General features: G+C 41.4%; 2 protein-coding genes across 3 annotated transcripts; one reads left to right on the top strand and one right to left on the bottom strand.

The window, feature by feature from the left end:
* Positions 1-223: 223 nt before the first annotated feature.
* txndc17 (thioredoxin domain containing 17) lies at positions 224-1,949 on the bottom strand. The gene is made up of 4 exons (XM_080025320.1): positions 1,700-1,949; positions 1,470-1,551; positions 893-968; positions 224-724 (listed from the first exon to the last, which is right to left on the bottom strand). The coding sequence occupies exons 1-4, from the start codon at positions 1,842-1,844 to the stop codon at positions 656-658; spliced, it is 372 nt and encodes a 123-aa protein (XP_079881446.1). The 5' UTR covers positions 1,845-1,949; the 3' UTR covers positions 224-655.
* Positions 1,950-2,301: 352 nt separating this feature from the next.
* kiaa0753 (KIAA0753 ortholog) lies at positions 2,302-18,832 on the top strand. Of its 2 annotated transcripts, XM_080053547.1 has the most exons (18): positions 2,302-2,634; positions 2,899-3,192; positions 3,373-3,640; positions 3,828-3,937; positions 4,050-4,112; positions 4,559-4,780; positions 5,188-5,368; positions 6,221-6,408; positions 6,574-6,704; positions 7,744-7,887; positions 8,352-8,441; positions 9,242-9,329; positions 9,535-9,606; positions 9,741-9,911; positions 10,467-10,548; positions 10,853-10,973; positions 15,730-15,942; positions 18,032-18,832. In XM_080053547.1, exons 1-18 carry the CDS (start codon positions 2,506-2,508, stop codon positions 18,171-18,173), a joined length of 2,709 nt encoding a protein of 902 aa, XP_079909673.1. In that variant the 5' UTR covers positions 2,302-2,505; the 3' UTR covers positions 18,174-18,832. The 2 variants fall into 2 exon arrangements, with proteins under 2 accessions (XP_079909673.1, XP_079909674.1); XM_080053548.1 differs by lacking the exon at positions 9,535-9,606.
* Positions 18,833-20,230: the final 1,398 nt, after the last annotated feature.

Below are 20,230 nucleotides of genomic sequence, written 5' to 3' on the forward strand. Positions count from 1 at the left end.
ACAATAAAAGGCTTGAACTACTTCAGTTGTGTGTAATGAATCTAAAATATATGAAAGTCTAATGTTTATCAGTACATTACAGAAAATATTGAACTTTATCACAATATGCTAATTATATGAGAAGGACCTGTATATATTGTGGTATGAATAAAAACAAAACCCATCCAGTAGAAGCTTTGTTGTGAGACTACTACGGATAAAAAAACACATGTTCAACATCAGGTGACACTTTATTTGAGTCCTACGACCAGGCAACACAAAATCACATTTAACAAAAAAAACATGGTCACAATAAAAAAAGAAGATATTTTTTGTAAACCAAGCAATGTGTGAAGAATGCAGGAATCCATTTGAAGAAATGGACTGGAAAAATACAGTACTACTGACGAGTGATTGCACATTAAACACTTCAAGAGCAATTATTATGAACTACATCCATTCTACGTATAGTGTGTCTTTGCTGACATTCCAGTATTCAATCATTAAAAAGCTGTGTCTTACATTATTTTGGTTGTGAACTTATACAGGTGCTGATTTGCATCAAAAATGACAGTGTGTGTGCGTTTACAATGGTGCTGAAATCGATGTTGGTAAACTTTGCTGTTTAATCTTGAATGCTTAGGATTGATGTTAAACGATGCAGGATGGATCCCCTTCAGTCTTCAGTGAACATCATCCTCACCAGGTCTCCTTTAAAGCATTCCTCCTCCACCAACTTCTGAGGCTGAGACAGGATTACAAGCAGCAGGTGTATTACAGGTAGATTCACTCCTTACAGGCCTAAACCACTCAAGATTCAGCAATATTATAAGTATTATGCTTTTCGTTATGCAACATTTTTTTTTAGTAATTTGTATGGTAAAACATTATAGTAAGTCAATGTTATTCTTACAGTGCCATATCGCAGCAGAGTGGGAACGCCGCTCAACTTCAGCGTCTTCTTGAAGTCATTACTTTGATCCTTCCAACTGAAGCATGAAATGACATTGTTAGGCAGCTGATGCAATTTACCAGTAACATATTTGGAAGAGCAGATATGCAAAAGGGTGAAGGGGATTTCCAAAATCAAACTGTATCTGTACAAATGTAATGTAAGCTTAGAGCTGATAAACATCATTCAATCAGATGAATATTATGATTGATTTAAAAAGTCTATTACATGAGCATGACACATTTATACATAATTTGAGATCAAGCTGATCCTTTATTATGTAGCCTAATTCTGAAACTATGTGTTGAGCACCTGAAAATGTTTTAAAGTGTTCCATATCAAGTAAGATCCAAGAGTTTTAGGTTCTTATCATTTGTCATTCAGTAGATGATTTAGAAAGTAGGCTACTTAAGAAATATAAATCTTTAATTTGGTTTCAGTTTACACACATGTGTATTGTATTTTTGTTGCGGCAAATGGAGGACTAATATGATAAACATTTTACTATTAAAAAATGTAAATCAAGTAAAATACTCACAAAGCCCTTTCTCCAACTTGGCAGTAGATGAAGACAGAGCCCTCAGGAAGATGCGGCATCTCTTTTCTTACAATTGGTTCGGCTGAAAAAGGAAGAAACTGATCTCATCTCACGACTACCAGAACAATGAAGTTTACAGCCCCACATTTCGATCGAGTCTACTCAAAATGAAATCACAAGTAGGCTACATATAGGCAATATTACATAGTATGAGAAATAAATAGAGCTACCTGTCACGCAGTCTGGACACCAGCTCTGTCCTTGGGCGTCTTTATTTCCAGAGAAATAAGCAAAAATATCCTTTCCCTTTCTCTCAGACACAGCCTGACAGAACTCATCATACCCGCGCACTTTCACCTCTTCGTAATGAGCCATCGTTTACGCCGAGTCAATGATAAAGTGCACTTACACAAACTATTAAAAGGCACTAACAAGTGTTGTCAAAAATAGGAAAAGAAAATATGCTGCTCTGCAAACTGGACCTGGTAGAAATACTCAAAACATGACAGTAGCACTTCCGGTCTGTGCAAAGGTTCTTAAAGTGACCGCGTACCTCAATAGATTTATTGAGCTGTTACAATTCTTCTAGTTGAAGGCAAAATTGTATTATTTTAATTATATTATTGCTAAGTATTTCGCCTGGTCAAAACATATTTCAAAGTATAGTTTTTCTGTGATTTAAAACGGTTTTATTATAAATGCGATTGCCGTCTTATTTGACTGCTTTGACGACCCGTACTTCTGACCTTGTGTTGTTGTCATGGCGGCGTTTCAAACTCTTGACAAGCTTGGGCTAACATTTACAAAGTTAACCGTGTGCTTTATGATCATTCGCCTCCTGTTTGCGACGCCGTGGGCATAGCTAATTTATAACTCTGGTATGAAGTGAAAATATAAGTCATACGCGTAGTGGATATGGTCGAATGGACGATGTTGGGATTAACTTGATGCCAGCTGACTTTCATTCAAAAAAGCGCAATTAGCTCGATGATGCTAACTGATTAGCCTCAGACACGAAGCTGTTGTTTTCGTTGTAATGGCTGCTCGGTTCTTGCAGAGTGGTCGCCCGATTTCCAAAGAGCAGCAAACCCAAGGCAGAGACTGGGTTGCTCTAGGTTCAGGTGACAACCGCAACGATTTAACCACTGGGATTTCTCAAACCAAGGTAAACAAACAATGGAAGAATTATTTAAAGCCTGTTCATATTAAACAGTTTATTTATTCCAGAAGGCTCATGGCTTCCTATTACAAGTACATGTATAGTTATCAGTTCAAGTTTGATTTCAAATGAAGTTAGTGACAGAAATACCTGTTGAGAAACTGGTGTGGTAAGCATGAGTACGAGTATCACAATGGCTGTTTATATCAGACACAAGACTTAAGACATTAAGACTGGCTTAATAGACTGATTGGTACTTTTACTCCACAGCTATTGTTCAATGAAGCCATTCCTGCAACTACCAGCAACCGGGCCACCCATGTACGCCCGCCAGCCCCCATTGTGATCGAGAGATGGCTGCCATTGCCAGAGGAGCGTGAACATGTGGACAGCGCCCGAAGCTCCATCAGCTTCACCACTCTCTCTGAGGAGAGACTGCGGGCTGCGGTTCAGCTGGCCAAGCGAGATCTCAGACGAAGACGCCTCAAGACACTGGCAAAATCACCTTCCAACCCCTCTCAGCAGACCTCCCTGCTGGAGACCAGTGATGGGGAGCTGCTTCAGGTAAATAATGGAGATTAATGGTACAACGTTTCTAATTTAAAGTTTATATAAAGCTTTATTGCAGACACAGGTTCATATAGGCACTAAGTATAAGTTTACTGGTTAATGTCCTACTCAAGGAAATTATTGACACTGTGTTTAGTCACTGACCAAAGGGAGTCTTTTTTTCTCTTTTTGCAGGAGCTTGCTGCCACTCCAAATAAGGCTAATTTAAAGGCCTCCAGTCCTAAAGACAAAGTGTCCCGGCCTGGAGCCAAACTGTCGCTAAACGCATCCCAGAAGTATCCCATTTCTCCCATTCTTCGCCCTGGTCAGTCACCCCCAACCAGAGACCCTGGACCAAGGCTGCTGGAAGGAGGCAAACAGGCTCCTTTAAGCCAGGAGATCCACAAGCTGCAATATGAGCTGGGAGTATACATTCAGAAAGTAGAGGAGCTAACCAAAAGAGGTGACCCACATCTTACATAACAGCTTGTTATGTTAGGCCCTTGTCTTATTGTTAATTATATGTTTAAAAGTACAGCTTAGCTTGAAAAAGTTCTCACAGTTTTGGCTCCTACCTCAATCAGCAGACTTTGCTATGGTTTTATATTGCATGTATGATGATGATGATTAATGGGCTTTTCAAACAACAGGAGAGAAACCAGAGGAGCTACTGGAACCTGGAGAGCAAAGCCGGCTGGACATGCGCAGACAGAAGCAGGCAGCCCGCTCAGCACGTATCATCTATGTTCTCCAACAACAGGTACTTAAGTTTCCATGATATGTTATTGAAAATGATCCTTCACTGGCCTAAAATTTTAAAAAAATTGTCCATTATCTCTTAAACACTGTTCTTCTAAACTTTTATTTAAAAGGTAAAAGAGATCCAAGAAGATATAGAGAAACTACGAAGCCAGAAAATGTGGGACACCAAAAAGGTAAATCTTCAGCAATGTCCCAGATTCACTGCTATGTAGAGCTGTGCATTTTCAGTTATGTGTTGGAAAGGATAAAGCATCGAAAACAATAAGACGGATACATTTTTCTGCCTTTGTGCCTCTCAAAAAATATATGATCTCTTACATACCATGTCGTGGTTTCAAACACAACAAATAGTGCTATGGGGCCACACGGAACTGTATTATTGGAATGTTGTGATGATACCAAAGAGCTTTGCCTGTTTTAGTTTGATGTTTGTCATAGAACTAAGTAATATTAATACAAGCAATATTTTATATACCATGTTTGGTAATTATCTTAACAGTAATTCTTTTTTTCCAAAAGAAGATTTTGTCCAGCCAGCTCGTCTGCATTGCAAAATGTATCGAGATATGTGTATTATTACTCAATGGTAAACTGATAAACCGCATCTGTTATCTTTCAGTCCTTGGCAATAAACCGGCTGGCAGCTGCCCACCGTGGGGCGCTCAGGGCCTTACAGGTTTTAATCCACCAGCTTTCAGATGTATCCCATGCCAAGGTTCCCCCTTATTACAAAGAGCTGGGCCAGCTGATTCGACAGCTCTCTTTGTGCTCAGCCAAAGTTGAAGTGGATCAGGGTTCAGCGGTGCCTGAGACGGCCCTCGACATCCTGCAGAAACTAGAGGTGAGGAGAAGTACAGTAATAGGTTTACCCCTAATGTTAGGATAATATAGCAGGGCAATAATCTTAAATATAGAGAAAACCTAAAGTTTTTACAGGCCATATCAGTCTCCTGATCTCAGTTCAAATGCTTGTGTGTTAAAGGTACTGAAAATTAAATAAATGGCATGAGTGAAGATAACAGCAGCCCAGGTCTGTCAGCTTGTTTCAGTGGAAAATAAAATGTCTGCTGTTGTTGACCAACATTTAAAATTACGGCATTATTTAACTTTCCCAGTTACTTTCTGCATTTTCAAATTGTAACTGTACTGCAGACAAACATATGCAGCTTATAAAATGAAGGTATTGTTTTGGAGATTTTTTTGTGATTAGTCCAAGATTATGATAACTTTTCACTCTATTCCTCTCAGATTTTGGATTGTGCTCTCGGTAAACAACAAATGCACGAGAAGATGCAGGCCCAAGCATGTCCTCCACTCAGGAAGTCTCCTCATCGCAGCATGTCACCTCCAGGTGCACCCAAGGGTCCCAGCACCGTAGCCTTTCGAGGACCTCGCAATAAACCGTCAAATCCAAAAAGAGGTGTCCGTGGTGAGTGTAGCGTGTTTAGCAGCCTTTATATCTTTAATAAAGTAAATACAAATAGATTTTAGCAAACACTTTTTTTTTACAACTCCGTTTAAATAGGAAGCCATTTGTAAACGTGTAACTTTATTTAAAAAAAGATTGTACTCCTTTTCTTATTTTCTACCTTAGGCTTCTGCTTATATTTATACACTTCGAAGTTTCTTCTAATATAAATGCAGTATTTTCCTGCAGAATTTCCATCTTAAGGCCAGGCAATGGCCTACTTTCTGCCAAAGCCCCTGAAACCTGCACAGAGAGTAAATTGAATGATTGCCTCTTATGAGGGAGAAACCGTTTATTCTCCAGAGTATCTGGAAGTCACCTGAGGGGTTTGGTGCAGTTGTGTTTAGGCCTCCCACTGAGCTTAAATGGCTGCATCCATTTGAAATTGATGAGAAGAAGTGATGGAATAACAGGAACTGAAGCTCAGTACGCTGCTTGGTCTCATGAGCAGTTAGCTCCCGCTGGCTCTTATTGCCCTGAGAGGCATTCCGTGGAGAAATGATGACACAAACACCCACAATTATCATCAGTAGGGATCTAACTAGTTGTCAAGAGTGCTAGGTAATTGTGTAATTGCAATCATGTTTGTGTGTAATGCCCTAGCCCTCCTCCCCGCTCCAAACTGAATTACTTAAATTTATAGTGCGGAATTTATGTTGCCCCCATCAGGAATTCTGAGTAATGACAACAACACTGTTGGAGCATCTACATTCTAAGCCTAAAGAAATCGCGCTTGGATTTTATACCTTCTGATTTATTTTTATAAGGTTAAAACGTATCAACAGTTTTCTTTTTTTCCCCCACTTGTGTCAGCTGGTAGGAGAATGGTCTCACAAAGGCCCAGAGCTACAGGTCCTTCTCCTCAGCCCGTGAACAGAAGAGAGGTGCTGAGGGCCGGCCTGGAGAGTCTCGCCCAGCAGAGGGAGCTGACAGAGCAGCAGGGAAAACAAAGGACAGACGCTCTGCTCTCACACAGAAGCAAGGCTGAAATTATAATGAAGGTGTGGGCGCCGACTCTACAAAGTTGAATACTGATCATGTGAAATGTCGTTACACACAAGAAGTTGCTCCACATTTTTATGAAGACTCATGTGATTTTGTGTAACAAGAGGTCATGTCAAAGATGTTAAACTATCTGTCTAAATGTTTTCTCATTTTTGTCGTAGCCTAATCAGATACAAGCAGCAGGTTTCCGGCAGCCTACCGTCTCCTCCCAGCTCAGAGTGAACCAGATCCCTCAGAAAGAGCACGCCGTGCCCTGGATACCCACATCCCCACACTCTCCTCCTCCACAGCGGTGAGCATTTTATCTCTTCACAGCTGAAAACACCTTTTTTTTCCATTTTCTTTTTCATTTCTTTTTTTGTTCACAGCCTATTATTTTTCCTCGCCAGAGTTTTTGCTCTGAGTCACTATCAGCACAACACTGGATGATTAACATCATTGCATAACCAAGCTTATACTGTTGTTAGGTCTGAAACTCTGATCCCAATCTCTCCACGGTTTGCATCCAGTAGGAAGCTGCTCATGAATGCACTGTGAATTAATGTGCTCTTGACACAATAAGATGTAACAATAGAAGTTACGTGAGCAGGCTTCATCAGATAAATAGCATAATAAGCTGCTGACCTGTGTGATTGTAGACCTTGCCCAATTGGTATCCAAACTATATTAATTTATACACAATGTATAATATAATGGTAAAGTACTGTAAAATTACAAAACAGAACGCTCATCATATGAGCTTACTAAAAGCCCCCGTAAACCCAAATCCACAAAATCATTCTCACTAGGTAATTTAGGTTGTTAGTTGCATGTAAATAAGCATCTGAAAAGAGTTAGGCGTATTTATCAATCCAAATGAAAAATATTGTCATTTAAGTTTGATATAATTGACAGAAATTCGGTTTAGGTGAGGCGGGCTGTGCTCTGGTTCTTATGACACAATTAGTATTTTGAACCGATCACAGCAGTTCTCTGCCCAAACGTTCTATAAAAAAAAAAAGATTGTTGCCATAGAGACCGTTTGATATGGCCACACCCACACAGTCCTGTCAAACGGTCTAGACAGTAAAACACGATTTTTTAACTAAAAAAATGTATTTTGTAAAAGATTATTGAGACTTCTTTGATATCATATATTGATTTATTGATTAAAAAAACAGCTAAGGCAATAACTCTTTCTCTTATTTTTCGTTGATTCCTCATCTCCAAATTCCTCTTGCTTGAATCCCCCCACCATCTTTTCTGACTTGTCTATATATATAGTGTGTGTGTATCTGTATGTGCCCTGTGGTTGTTATCCTTTTATCCCTCCCTGTGTGTTCTCTCAACAGATCCCCTCAAAGGACAAGAGCAGAGCCTCGCTGCCTCTTCTCTCCCGTGAGACCCTCAGCCAGCCCTCCAAAGCAGAGGGTGGCCGCTGGTTTGGGAGCCTTGAGCTCAGAGAAGATGAAACAAGCTCAGGCTGAAGCGTTAAGGTGAAGCCCAGCTCTAACATTTATTAAAGCCAGATTGGAATCTCTTCTTGTATTAGATATTTCATCCTAGGGGTGAAACTTATGCTAATAAGTCCTTTCTCTGCATCTCAGTGAGTTATTTCTAACCTCTTTGTCAGACCCCACTTGCTGAAAGCCACAGGCAACACTTTGATTCTAATTCAAAATTCATTATTTCCAATAAATGAATGTAGGTGATTGTTAGATTGAGGCCATTGCTCTTTATGAGTGATTAATAGCTTGCCTGTTTTCAGTGCTTATAAGCACTTCATTGATTAAACAGTCTGCATATGTCTGGTTGTAATCAAATCTTAATTGCTACAGTTGTTCTTCGCAATTAATCAGGGGCTAGCAGGCCGTTTTGAACGATGATGATTATACATTATTTATGTGAAAAGCTTAATTGTGCTTGAGCTTTGCTTAATATTGATGATAACCGACTACAGGAAAGCCTGGTTGGAGAAGACGACCATGCAGAGGCTGAAAGAGCTCAACCAGCTGAGCAATGAAGAGGCCAAACGCATTCAGACACTGAGGTACTGTAGAAATGGAATTACAGCAGATTTAGCAGAGTTATAAAGTTGTATCAGTCGTTCGATATTGATCCAGACAAAAAATAAAAATACTTTATTAATTCCATCCGTACCCATGAAAACGGTTGTCCCTTTAATTGGGACATCATTTTGAACACCAAAACAAAGTTTAAATACTGTAGGTCCACTGCATAGCACAGAGGTCAGGCTTTTTCTTAAGGAGTCAAAAATAAACAATCGCATAACTTTTATGTCAAAGAGCTGCAATCAGAGAGCCGTCATATCTTGTTGTATTTTGTGCCAGGAGTGGTTTGCTCCCTCTTCATCACACGTGACGGCTATTACACACTTACAGATTGCTTCCTGTATGTAATGCCCCACGTCACATTCATCAAATTAATCTCTCTGGAGTTATTATTCCCTGAGCCGATCTCAGCTGGAGTCTTTGTGAGTAGCACGTCAGGCTTCGAAAAATCAGTTCACTGGTTTCTATGGTGAAAGCAAGCAGGACAAATTCACTACATTGTTCAAAAGGATTGTCTTAATGCACGGTAGTGGATAATCTGACAGTGTTGACCCTGTTTAATGATAGTGAATTGGAATAAATAGGCAAACAATGAGCCTGAAAAATGCTGCTATTTTATTACCATTACAATGTAACATCCCTCACTCAAAATCCAAATTGGGCTAATGTTTATCCGTAAAACAACCCTCTTCATGTCACGTCTGAATAAAGTTATCCCAAAATGAAAGCATTTTGCCATCTGTGACAGCTTGTGGCGTGGGTGTGTTTGGGTCTACAGGTCAGAAGTTGTCTCGCCAACTCTGTGGGCCGAGCGAGCTGAGCAGAAGGCCAGAGAGAGAATTCAGCCTCTTCTTGATGAAGCACTGGTAGGGAAGACTTAACTGTTGTCTGGGGAGTGTGCCAGATTTGACTTGTCTAACTTATTGGCTGGGGGAGACAAACAGTAATTCTCATTGAATCATCATTTAACACAGTAGAACAAATTGCGACCTTTTTGAGTATCTGGTCTTGTTCTTATGGGGCGTAGAAAGGAGTCAATTAGTTTTGTTTTTGTGTGTGTTTTACCTCAAGCAAATTGGGAAGTCCAGGCCCAGGTTCAGCCTCTCCCTGAGGGATCGGCTGTCTGAACAGGCTGCAGAGAGGGTGCGTCGCCACGCTCTTGCCAATAAATCACAGCTGGGTTGAGGGTTGGCTGCCATTTTAAATAACAAGACTAAACCAGTTGTACAATATTCAGCTTCTGTTTTGTTTTTTTCCTCTGTTGTCTTCCTTCACAGGCTGCAGAGAGCGCGGAGCAGCTGAGTGAAGCCCTGCTGGAGGATCTGTTGGAGGACAGTGCCCGGGCAGCGTGGGCGGCCCAGACAGACAGACAGTTAGAGGGCCTGGCCCAGCGTAGGCTGCAGGCCCCCACCCTGGAGAGTATGCTGCTTCGTATGGAGGAGATACAGGTGTGAATGAAAGGTCACCAGCGATAGGGGTTGTTATTCATAGTGGGCTTGTCTGGACAGATTTGGTCTGGTGGTGTTGTTTTTGTTTTTACTGATGCAGTGTCTTGTCTTCTTGATCATGCTGTTCCTTCTTGGTTAAAGTGGTTCACCATCGACAGGTGGACGATGTGTTAATTAAAGGTGCAGTCATCAATTCTGGAGAACGCGTGTTGTCAAAGTCTGTTTTTTTGTCAAAATCAGTGAATATCTTCTCACAATCTGCTATTTGTCCATACTGTGTGTGCGCTGGAAAAAAAGATCTGGTGTTAATACACAACCTAGGCTCAGTAAACTGGTATGTAAACAAAGGGGGCCCTCTCCGTAATTAGAAACATGCCCGTTTACAGAGCCTAGGCTGTGTATAATACTGGATTTTTTTTCAGCACAGTACCTACAGGTAGCGGATCATGAGCAGAAATTCACTGATTTTGACTGAAAGTGATTTGACAAAAAACATTTCTCAAGAATTGCTGACTCCACCTTTTAAAACGTGATTCTCTGTGTGTGTCTGAGCAGAGGGATCAAGAGGAAGTGAGGAGACGCTTTGCTTCCATCACCTATTCAGACCCTCTTCACTGGGATCGTCCAGCAGCAGCAGGTAACACAAACACAGTCCTTTCATCATCCTGTGTTATCTGCATTTAGAAGAAATGTTTCCACCCTATGTCTCCAGTAGGTGGGGACAGTGCTACAACTGCCAAGAGTAGGTTAACACTCTCCCTGTCAGTGTTTCTGAATCTATGCTCTTTTCCTTCTGCCTGTCCTCTGCTCCACCTCATCCCTCTCTCCACACTCACACACTCACTCACACACTCACACTCACACTCACACTCACACACTTACACACTTACACACTCACACACACTATCACTTCCTCCCCTTCCCCTCTCTGTTCTTCCCAGGACCCCAGTGCCATGCTCCGGGCTCCAGGCCAGCCTCTCCTCAGCCAATTAGGCTCACACGGCCAGTACTGAGGCACAGCCCTGCAGCTGATATTCTCCTAGAGAAACCCGTTGAGACTGGGTGAGTTAACCATTGTCCTTTGCCCCCCCGCCTACTTTTATTTTTTCACTCAATATTTTGCTACTTGTCATCTTCTGCTTTCGGCTTCCCCTCCTTACTCTTTATATTCATCTTAAAGAGGCAGTTAGGAACATTTTGGAGTGTTCCCAGGAGGTTTAACTGGAGTGCCGTATCCGAGTTTGACCTATTTATCTGCCTGACAATCGTTACAGCTAAAATTATAGGTCTGAGCCGCCATTATAAGTAATGATGGCTCTAGCACAATACTGAGTATTATTTAATGATGCACCCTGTTTTGTTAAAGAGATAAACATACGAAACTGTTAATCAATTAATTTCAGTTACCATTGTTTTAAATAGGCCCTAATGCCTGGGTGAAAAGTAAAGTGGCTAATGTTTTTCCAACAATGCACAGTTAGGTTTTTTTTTCTCCTCCATGACATGTTGTGGCCCCATAATCACTGTCCCATTGGGAAAGCTTACTCATCCCACTAAACCTGACTTTGTGTCTACCATACCCAAGGCAGAGTCTATTCCTGAATGTGTATCCACAGAGAGACCCCTCCAATGTCCAGGGCTTTGGCTGCAGCTGCTGCACTGCTTAAATAATGAGGAAACTTGAGGGAAATGAAAAGGGAGTGGATGGACTAGAAGTTATTAACACAGACAAGCCACTAGGCTGTTGCTGCTGCTAACAAATTCAAGCAGCACCATTAGCAAATTAAAGTCAGTCGCACTTGGAGGGCCTCCGGTTCAGTTCCCTTCAATGGAAACTTTGCCCTTAAAATCCACAGTGACTCATCATCTTATACTCTCCTTAATGCATCCATCAAGTAATGGATCTAGTTTTTTTGGCAAACATAAGGCCAGCCGGATTGAGTTTAGTGCCTGGTCTTTTTGAAGAGGTGTTTTTCCATGACTTATTCTTGTTTCCCAGCCATCCAGCCTTGCAGAGATACTTAATGGGGACAAAGTCATTTGTGAACCGCTAGCTTATTGGTTCTGAAGACCCTGTGGCATAAAGCGAAGACAGAACTGCCTGCAATCGCTTTTATCCTCAGTTCAATTTAGAGTGCCTTTAAAAAAATATATTAGCACCTGGCTTAACCCTTTTCATGTGTTCTTTTTTTTAACACATTGAATCACTGTAGATTTATTTATGATTTGTGCACCTCATCAACAGGATTAATACACTGAGAAAGTAATTTTGTAGCTTCACAAAAACACGGTGTGTCAAATTAAAGTTGAATGACGTTAATAGATGTCAATTAATCAGATCAGTATTTTTGGCTCTAGTCTGCCTTGTACTGGAAGTGATTGACGTGTTGACTCTGTAAAGTTCATTTCATTGGGTGTCTTTAATGGGAACATCTGGGATTTCTTGGCCATAGTTGAAGTAACGTCAGTTTCTGGCGTTACATCGATGATCATAGTCTCCGAGTAATCGTCCATGGTGAAAGACAGATTCAGAAACACAGAGAGTGTGTGTAGCTTTGCATAGTAATTCAGAAAGACATATCATGGTGACACATTATATCTTTCCCATAAGATACAGTTATTAAAAATTTGAATTGCCAAGTAGAAATAGGACTTTTTTTCGAATGTATATTTTTGTGTGTCTAAAAAGCTGAATGAGAAAGATGCTGCCTGGTTACACGTGGGATCACTACCACAAGCAGAATGGCTCTTGACAGGTGCATTATGTTTGTTTTTCTCAACGTTAGTTTCTCATTAGTTTATTCCCTGTGATGAGGTGCTGTAGAAAAAAACAGACCCTTTTTCCACGGTGTTTAGTCCCCAAAGAAGTAATCAAGTTGGAGGCAGTGAGTCATTTAGTGCCAGATGGAAGGAGAAATTGTGCTTATTAGGCACATTGTTTGTAGAGCTGCCGTTAGGGGGCCGAGAGGTTGCTTTTGTAAACTGACCTGAGCTGTGAGGGGAAAATGAGTGGGCTGCTTGGGCTGCTTGTGCTGCAAGCAAACATGACCCAGGTGGCACATTTTGAAGCACTTAATGGAGGAATTGGAGTGAGGAAACATTTTGATTACAGAACCCTGCAGTCCGTTGCATCAGCAAAACCAAAAGACACACGTGACACAGACCAAGAGCAACATTTACACATAAAGCAAGCCGAACCGAGCTTGTTGCAGTCATGTCAACATAGTGTCCCCTCATTTAGGACATGTCAGAATGTGTGGGTCTTCAACGGGAAGTAACAGGATTTTAACTGTAATTTATTCCGATAATTGTGAGATGACATTTGGTAGTCAGTTACCATCTGCGGCCTGAGGAAACAAGCCGTGTGAGTGGCTGAGTAAAAAAATTGATTCAGATTGAATGACAATGCCTGAAAGAGTAACCAGTCAACACACTGACCTCATCAAGGGAAGCCATTCTACTGATGATAATGAGACATATTATTTTAGTCCCTGTAGGTATTCAATAGTACAGCCAGTTGTAGCACTAGTTACTATGGCGTGAAATAATAACCTAAAAATGCAGTTTGCTTTTAGTATTGTTGTGGTGATAATGTGTTACACCTCTCTGGCAGAATAGAGAGGCTGCATATGTTGGGGTTGGAGCAGCAAACATCCTTGTGTTTGTTATCCAAGCCACTGATTGGTTGTTTATTATGACCTATAACACACATATCTCAGCCAAGAGAGAGACACATCAGGCGCCGCCATCAGCAGTGAAAAATGAGCAATGCATATAAGCACATGCCACACACACACACACACACACACACACACACACACACACACACACACACACACACACACACACACACACACACACACACACACACACACACACACAACACACAAAGTGACAGTGACAGCCTACGAAAGCAGCTTTATCAAAGGTTGTTCAAGCGTGCCTCTCACTGGAAGCTTCTTTGATTGTCTTTTTTTATGCTAGCAGACGGCTGTTACGGCTTTCTGATTTATTTATTTTGGTGCTGTTTAAGGAGCTGAGGTAAGGGTAGGAATCATTTTTAAAGAATATTCTTCTTTTAGTCTGTGCTGAGGCTAATTATGGTTACTATTGAGTCATGCCATATCACAAGAGAGCTTTTGTTCCCTATTTGTGAGAAGGCCGTTGTTTACATGACGCCAATATTTTAACACTTGCATTATCTGGCACTAGATGTAGCGTGCACTGACACAAAAGCAGCGAGAGATTTCACCTTTGAAATACATCAGCGGAGCGGCAGATAAGATGGATGTATCCATGGTGAGCGGGTCTGACACAGACCTCGATTGTCCGACGGCGGCTCCATCAGCAGGTCAAACAATCAATGGAAAGATGAAAGACTGACTCAGCAATGTTCTACACCTTTCATCCCCCTTGTTTTTATATCTGCTCCCTCGCTCCCCTGCCCCTGTGTTTTTTACGGCTATAGTTTTTCCTCGCGGGCCAAGTATTTCTAACGGCATAAGAGCCCCGTCGCACAGCAGCCTAAATAACGCTTGGTAGCTCTGCAGTTGTTTTGCCATTAAAATCCCCACTGCCAACTGACAGATTAGAATACAAGACATCTATACATATTTTTTCCACATGTAACATCTCCCTCCTGTTTCCTAGCACACCGATCCCTCTTGCTGTTTTTCAAAAGCTCACTGGGGATCCTAGGAATCTTGCTCGAATCACCCCCTATGGTCTCTTAGGCACATTTGTCTTTTGTAAAGCTCGGCTCGCTTCAGCGCAGCATGCGTAACATTTTGATATATCGCATACAGCAATGTCCTTTTGCCAGGTCTGCTGCTTCCCCTGTGAAACACGGCTGGAGCTTTTGTAAAGAAATGACAAGACGGACTTGAAAGCCACTTGAAGGGATCCTGCTAGTGCTGTTCATCTGTTCCTGTGTGTGTGTGTGTGTGTGTGTGTGTGTGTTTGTGTCTTGTGCAAGCTTTATGTGGGTGAATTTGCTTTTTTTGTTATTATAATAATTATAATATTTTTTTCAGTGATTCGGCTGTCTTATTTGTGCTCCCCAGACAATCCCAGCCCTCACAGAAAAATACATACACAGATCTAATGCAATGTTTCCAATTGATGTCATATAGGGTTATTAAATGTGTTTAGCCCTATCCCTGAGCAGAGCAAAAGAGAGAGAAGGTACCATATGATTTTTACATTTCTGTTACTAGTTTATTTGAATTTTCAATACACCACATAAAGCGTGTGGCTGATATTCTGACTTCATTATGTGGATGTGTTGTGAACTGTCGCGTTAACCGTGCTGGCACTTTTGATATTTACGGCCACCTTACGGTTTGCTGAGCCCCACAGTCAAAACAGGTACCAGTTCAGCTGAGGCGGTGTGTGGTGCACAATAGAGAGGCACTTTGCCCTTGGAAAAGTGCGGTGGCAACACTAAATATAGCACATTCAGCGCCGTCGCAGGAGCCAAGGCTGATTTGTCCAAGCAGAGGGGATTATAAAGCCCAGACCCATGGCAATGTCCAGCTGAGCCCCCAGCTCACTCCAAAGCTAGCATGCCTCTCCTGACGCCTCTCCTCCCTGTATTCATCATCCTCAGCCATTCATATCAGGCAGCAACTCAGCAAGTGTTTCTGTTCAATCACAGCACTGCACTCCTCCCATAAATGACTTTGCCCTCTTCTCCAAAGCCCTCACAAGCCCTTTAACTCACTTCAAACAGTTGTGAGAAGTCAAACTAATGGAAAAAGGTGTTGTGGAAATCTACCTGTTGTTAACCGTCCTTTTGTGTGTTTCCGAAATCCCTCAGACACAGTTTCCTCTCGGACAGCAGCCTGACAGAGGAGGCGTCTGGGGGCGCTGTGTTCCCAGGCCCGGTGGAGCAGAGCAGGGGGACGCTTCTCTCTGTGCCGGGCAGCACGCTGGGAAACATCCGGAGATATCGGGAAGACTTCGAAGACTACCTGCGCGTCGTGGCTCACGAGGCCGTCGGCAGCTTCAACCCCTGGGCCATCGCAGACAGGTAACAGATTAAACAGTAGAAGTATCCTCTGAATTCCCCTTCAGGTTGACAGAAACTGTAGTTAAAGGTGCACTATGCAGGTTCAGGGGAGGGGGGTTTGTTTATATTTGCAAAAGCCTGCTGAAGTCAGTTTAAAAAACATATTTTCTCTACTTGGAATTGTTTTGTATTGAATAATTCTATCATCATAAATTAAAAAAACATAATTATTTGAGGCGCCTGAAACCAAACGTGAGACTGGAATATGTTTGTTAACCAAAACTGTGGGCCCTGCTGCTGTAAACAACAACAGTGAAACAGTTATTTTCCAGATAGCTTTTCTGATTTCAAACAGTGTTCCGGGATCCATTTTTCCTTGAGGAAGGTTTGTTAATTCAGCTGTATACAAAATGTTCACTTCTCTGACTCCGTTACATAGTGTATCTTTTAAACCTTGCTAATAATAAATTAAAAAATCTTTTTGTATTTTTGGAGTTATACTTTATATAAATAATATATGTCTATGAAATATCAGAAGAATATTGCATGCTCAGTTCTGTAACCAGAGCCACAAAGAAGCCAGATATGTCCTTGCTCTCTGTTTTGTCCCCGGGATGCGTTTGATGGACATACTGTAACTCTCGCTCTGAGAGGATCATGCAGAGGTTCTGGTTTGCATTGTGTCTCTCTGGTGTTCACCATTGCTCTTCTCTCCCACTCACAGATTTGCATACTTAACAGAATTCTTAAGTTGCTGCAATGCAGAATGCTAGAGACTCCCTCTCTGATCTTTGTGAACATACCAAAGCCATCTGTTTGAGGAAGTTTGATATTGAGTTTTTCTTTTCTCTGCGTCACAGAATATGTGTGGGCTTGCGAAAGAGCTCGATAAGTTGTTTTTAGCTTTTAAATTCAGAGCTGACAAACTGCTGCATAGTCTCGCCCATGGGATCTGGCCGCTGTGTTACTGGCTCATTATCAGTCCCACATCAATGAGCCAACGTTTTCAAGAGACGGATCTGTACTCGTCTGAATTCAAAAGTGGAAAATACGGATATTGTGTTAGCGGAAGCCAAAAGTCACAGTTTTCTGGAGAGACATGTGCGTACAGGCCGTCATGCCCCCTGCTATTCTGACACAGTACACACACCGTTCTGTGTGAAGAGATTGTAACAAGCACACTAGTGCTGCGGTGGAGCCAAACCCCACAGAGGATCTAATTAATTCTGTCTGATAACAGATTGATTTCAAAATAGCAAATCTAGAGCATGACAGAAACAACCTCCTGCATCGTTTTAAGTTATTTATTACAGACCGAGGCAGCCTTGGTCGTTATGAAGAGTCATTCAGTAAAGCTCGCAAGGCTTTTAGCATATTAGCATAATTAATATTTTTTTAATGGCTGTTCCCAATCCTGTTTCGCCCTGTGCCCAGTGTTGAGAGCAGAGTGTTCTTGCATCGACTATGATGGTAATGTCGAGGTACAGGTAGTTCAAGAACACACAGTTACTTTGATGGTTTTGTTGCGCAGACAATCTGATTTAAATTCCATTTTGGGACTCTAAAAGGGAGATCAAAGAGTGTATGCCCCACATTTTCGCTTCAGTATCGTGTGTGTGTGTGTTGACCCAGATAAAAATCTAAATAGTGAAATTGTCTCTCGAGTTATTTCCCTCCATTTTACACTATTAAGGCACGATCAGCTCTGGAAGTCACTAGACGCTGCTCTGGTGGGGCAAAACCTCTAATCACATTTTGTACAATAATGTGAAGAGGCGATATGTGAGCTAAAATGCCATTTATTTATTCGCATTGCTTCAAAAAAACATAAGGATTGGTCTCAAATAATTTGGCAAGAACAATAAAAATGAATAGAGAATTTTATCACCAACAATATTATTCAATCGGTCACATGACTTCCATCTTCTGATATGATCATTTTGTTTTATTTATGTAATTTGTTCGATTTACAAATGACATAAATGATTATTTCTCTGACATTAAAGTTCTACATCTGTTTAACTTCCGGGCCTACTCACAGGAGATGTTTTTTGGGAGAATAACCTTTCCCTATCTTATTTCTTTATTTATATTGTCTGTTGTCCCACAGCATGGCGGACGAGCTTCTGTCGGAGGCTCTGGCTGAGGTGGCAGCTGAGTTCCAGGACGTGGTGGAGGAGTACGCCGAGGCCGTCTTCACTTCAGAGTTCCTTCAGCCAATCCAGTCGCCTCCTGCTTTGGTCAGCCAATAGGACAATAGTTACAGCACCGTAGCTGTGCCGTTGTTTTTCAAGTGACTATAAAACATATTTATTTTGGTGGATTTGAATAAGTAGGATCATTTTGTTGACCCAAGGACTAGGATTATTTTCCCCTTTTTTCACACAGATAGATTCTTCTGGAAGGACGCTCTTTCACGTGTGTACCTATTTGTACGTGTTTTGTGAATGTACAAAGTGTTTAAAGATGATTACTCTGACGACATATGACTCAATGTGATTGGGATTGTAGATATATATTTTTAATGAAGCTGCAGCAGACACGAGATTGTTGAATTGGACAGGGAGCGTTAGTCACGTTGCTCTCTACGGTCCATCTGTATCTGTGATTGAATTCAACTCGGGAAAGTTAGTTTATTTTAGATAAGCATGGAGAGACCATTACGACATTACAGAGGATTATAAGATTACCGCTCTCCCCTCGCACTTGGTTTAAATCTCTCGGAGGATTACTCACACTTTCCCTTTTTATAATACGTTGGAATATGGAAAATAAATCAAATTAATTGCATACGATCTGTACCAAAATGATGGAACAAGGACATCAATCTATTGTAACTTGATTCCCATCGGTTGCTTCAATGTTTAAATAAAGTGGACTGAGTCTTAGAGATTGTAATTGATTCAGGGGCATTTAATGATCTTTTTGGTCAAATAAAATGTAGCCATTAGTGTCTACACTGTTGCCACTGCTGAACTAAATCCTGCGTTATAATGGTGTAGTGTCAATTAATTCTCAACGCTAAATAAACAGGACAGATCAAGAAAATGTCCCTTGAGAGTGACATGAAAGCCCCCTCAGACAGAGCGGCGGGGACACATCCAGATGTTGTGCTGGCCTGTGGGGACCGGCCTTTGACAAGGGGACATACAGTGACTGAATGAATTAGCTCACATCCAATGGGCTTGCTCCGGTTTCCTCTCAGGCTGGGTGTCTGCGTGGGCGTTTTGAATACGTGCAGGCTTTCACAGGCTTCAGCTCGGTGCAAATTTCTCCATCTCCGGGTAAATGGAAATGGACAGGCTCAAAGGGAAAGGGGGCGTGTTGATGTCTTTGCCCCTAAACATAAAGCACTCAGGTTGTTCTGACATTGGGGAATGGGAGAAGTAAAACGCATGAAATGACTTTCTGTTCATAAGCTTATTTCTAATTATTTTTCATTGTTCTGGTTCGGACATTGCAAACAAGTCTGCCAAGAGGCATTTAAAAAAACAAAGCAGAAAATATATTATATTTTGCCGCCTCAGCAGGCACCACTTACAAACCAGAGAGCTGTGAAATCTATTCCCTTGCTTCACTTGTTTTCAAATAAATATTTCTTTATACCCAGCGAAAATTGGAGTAATGCCGAGACGCGGATTTATTTTGGCTCACTGTGCCTTTTTAATTGATCCTAAGCATGAACATTTGTGCACAGACCAGAATTAGCCTGTAGTAAGTAAGTAAGTAAGCATATTATTATGATTTCTAATATTCAGACAGTTTGCCCACAGCCTGCACTGACTCATTATCAGAGCTGATTTCAGAACTGGAGAGGAAACAGACTGCTAAATATTCTTGGTGTATAGAGGGGACATTTTGCCACACATGTACATCAAAGCTGCTTTGGGACATCCGGAAAAAAAAAAAAATTCAGCTGATTTTTGCAGCGCTTAAGTTATTCTGCTGGAGCTTTAAGTGTCTGAGGGAGGATTTCTGTTGCAATTGTTTTGACTGCTAGCGTCTAGCGTTCAGTCACAGCTTTTCTTTTCTATTGATAATCATTAGTCTCAGAGCCAGCTGCTAATTATGAAGGTATTTTCTGAAGCAAGTAAATAGAGCAGAGTCCCTGAAGAGAGGCCAGATCATTCACACATAGTCAAAGGATTATGAGGCCGAAAAGATTATATGTCAACATCACAGCTTGGTGTGAGTCTGCCGCAGAGTGGATACACCGTAGTTATGTGGAAAAACCTTTTTTCATCATTATTTTACTATAGTAGAGATTCACTAGAGAATAGACTTTGACACACACAATTACACACTAATG

The sequence above is a fragment of the Ammodytes marinus genome, assembly GCF_949987685.1.
Source record: "Ammodytes marinus genome assembly, chromosome: 3".
Lineage (NCBI taxonomy): Eukaryota > Metazoa > Chordata > Actinopteri > Uranoscopiformes > Ammodytidae > Ammodytes > Ammodytes marinus.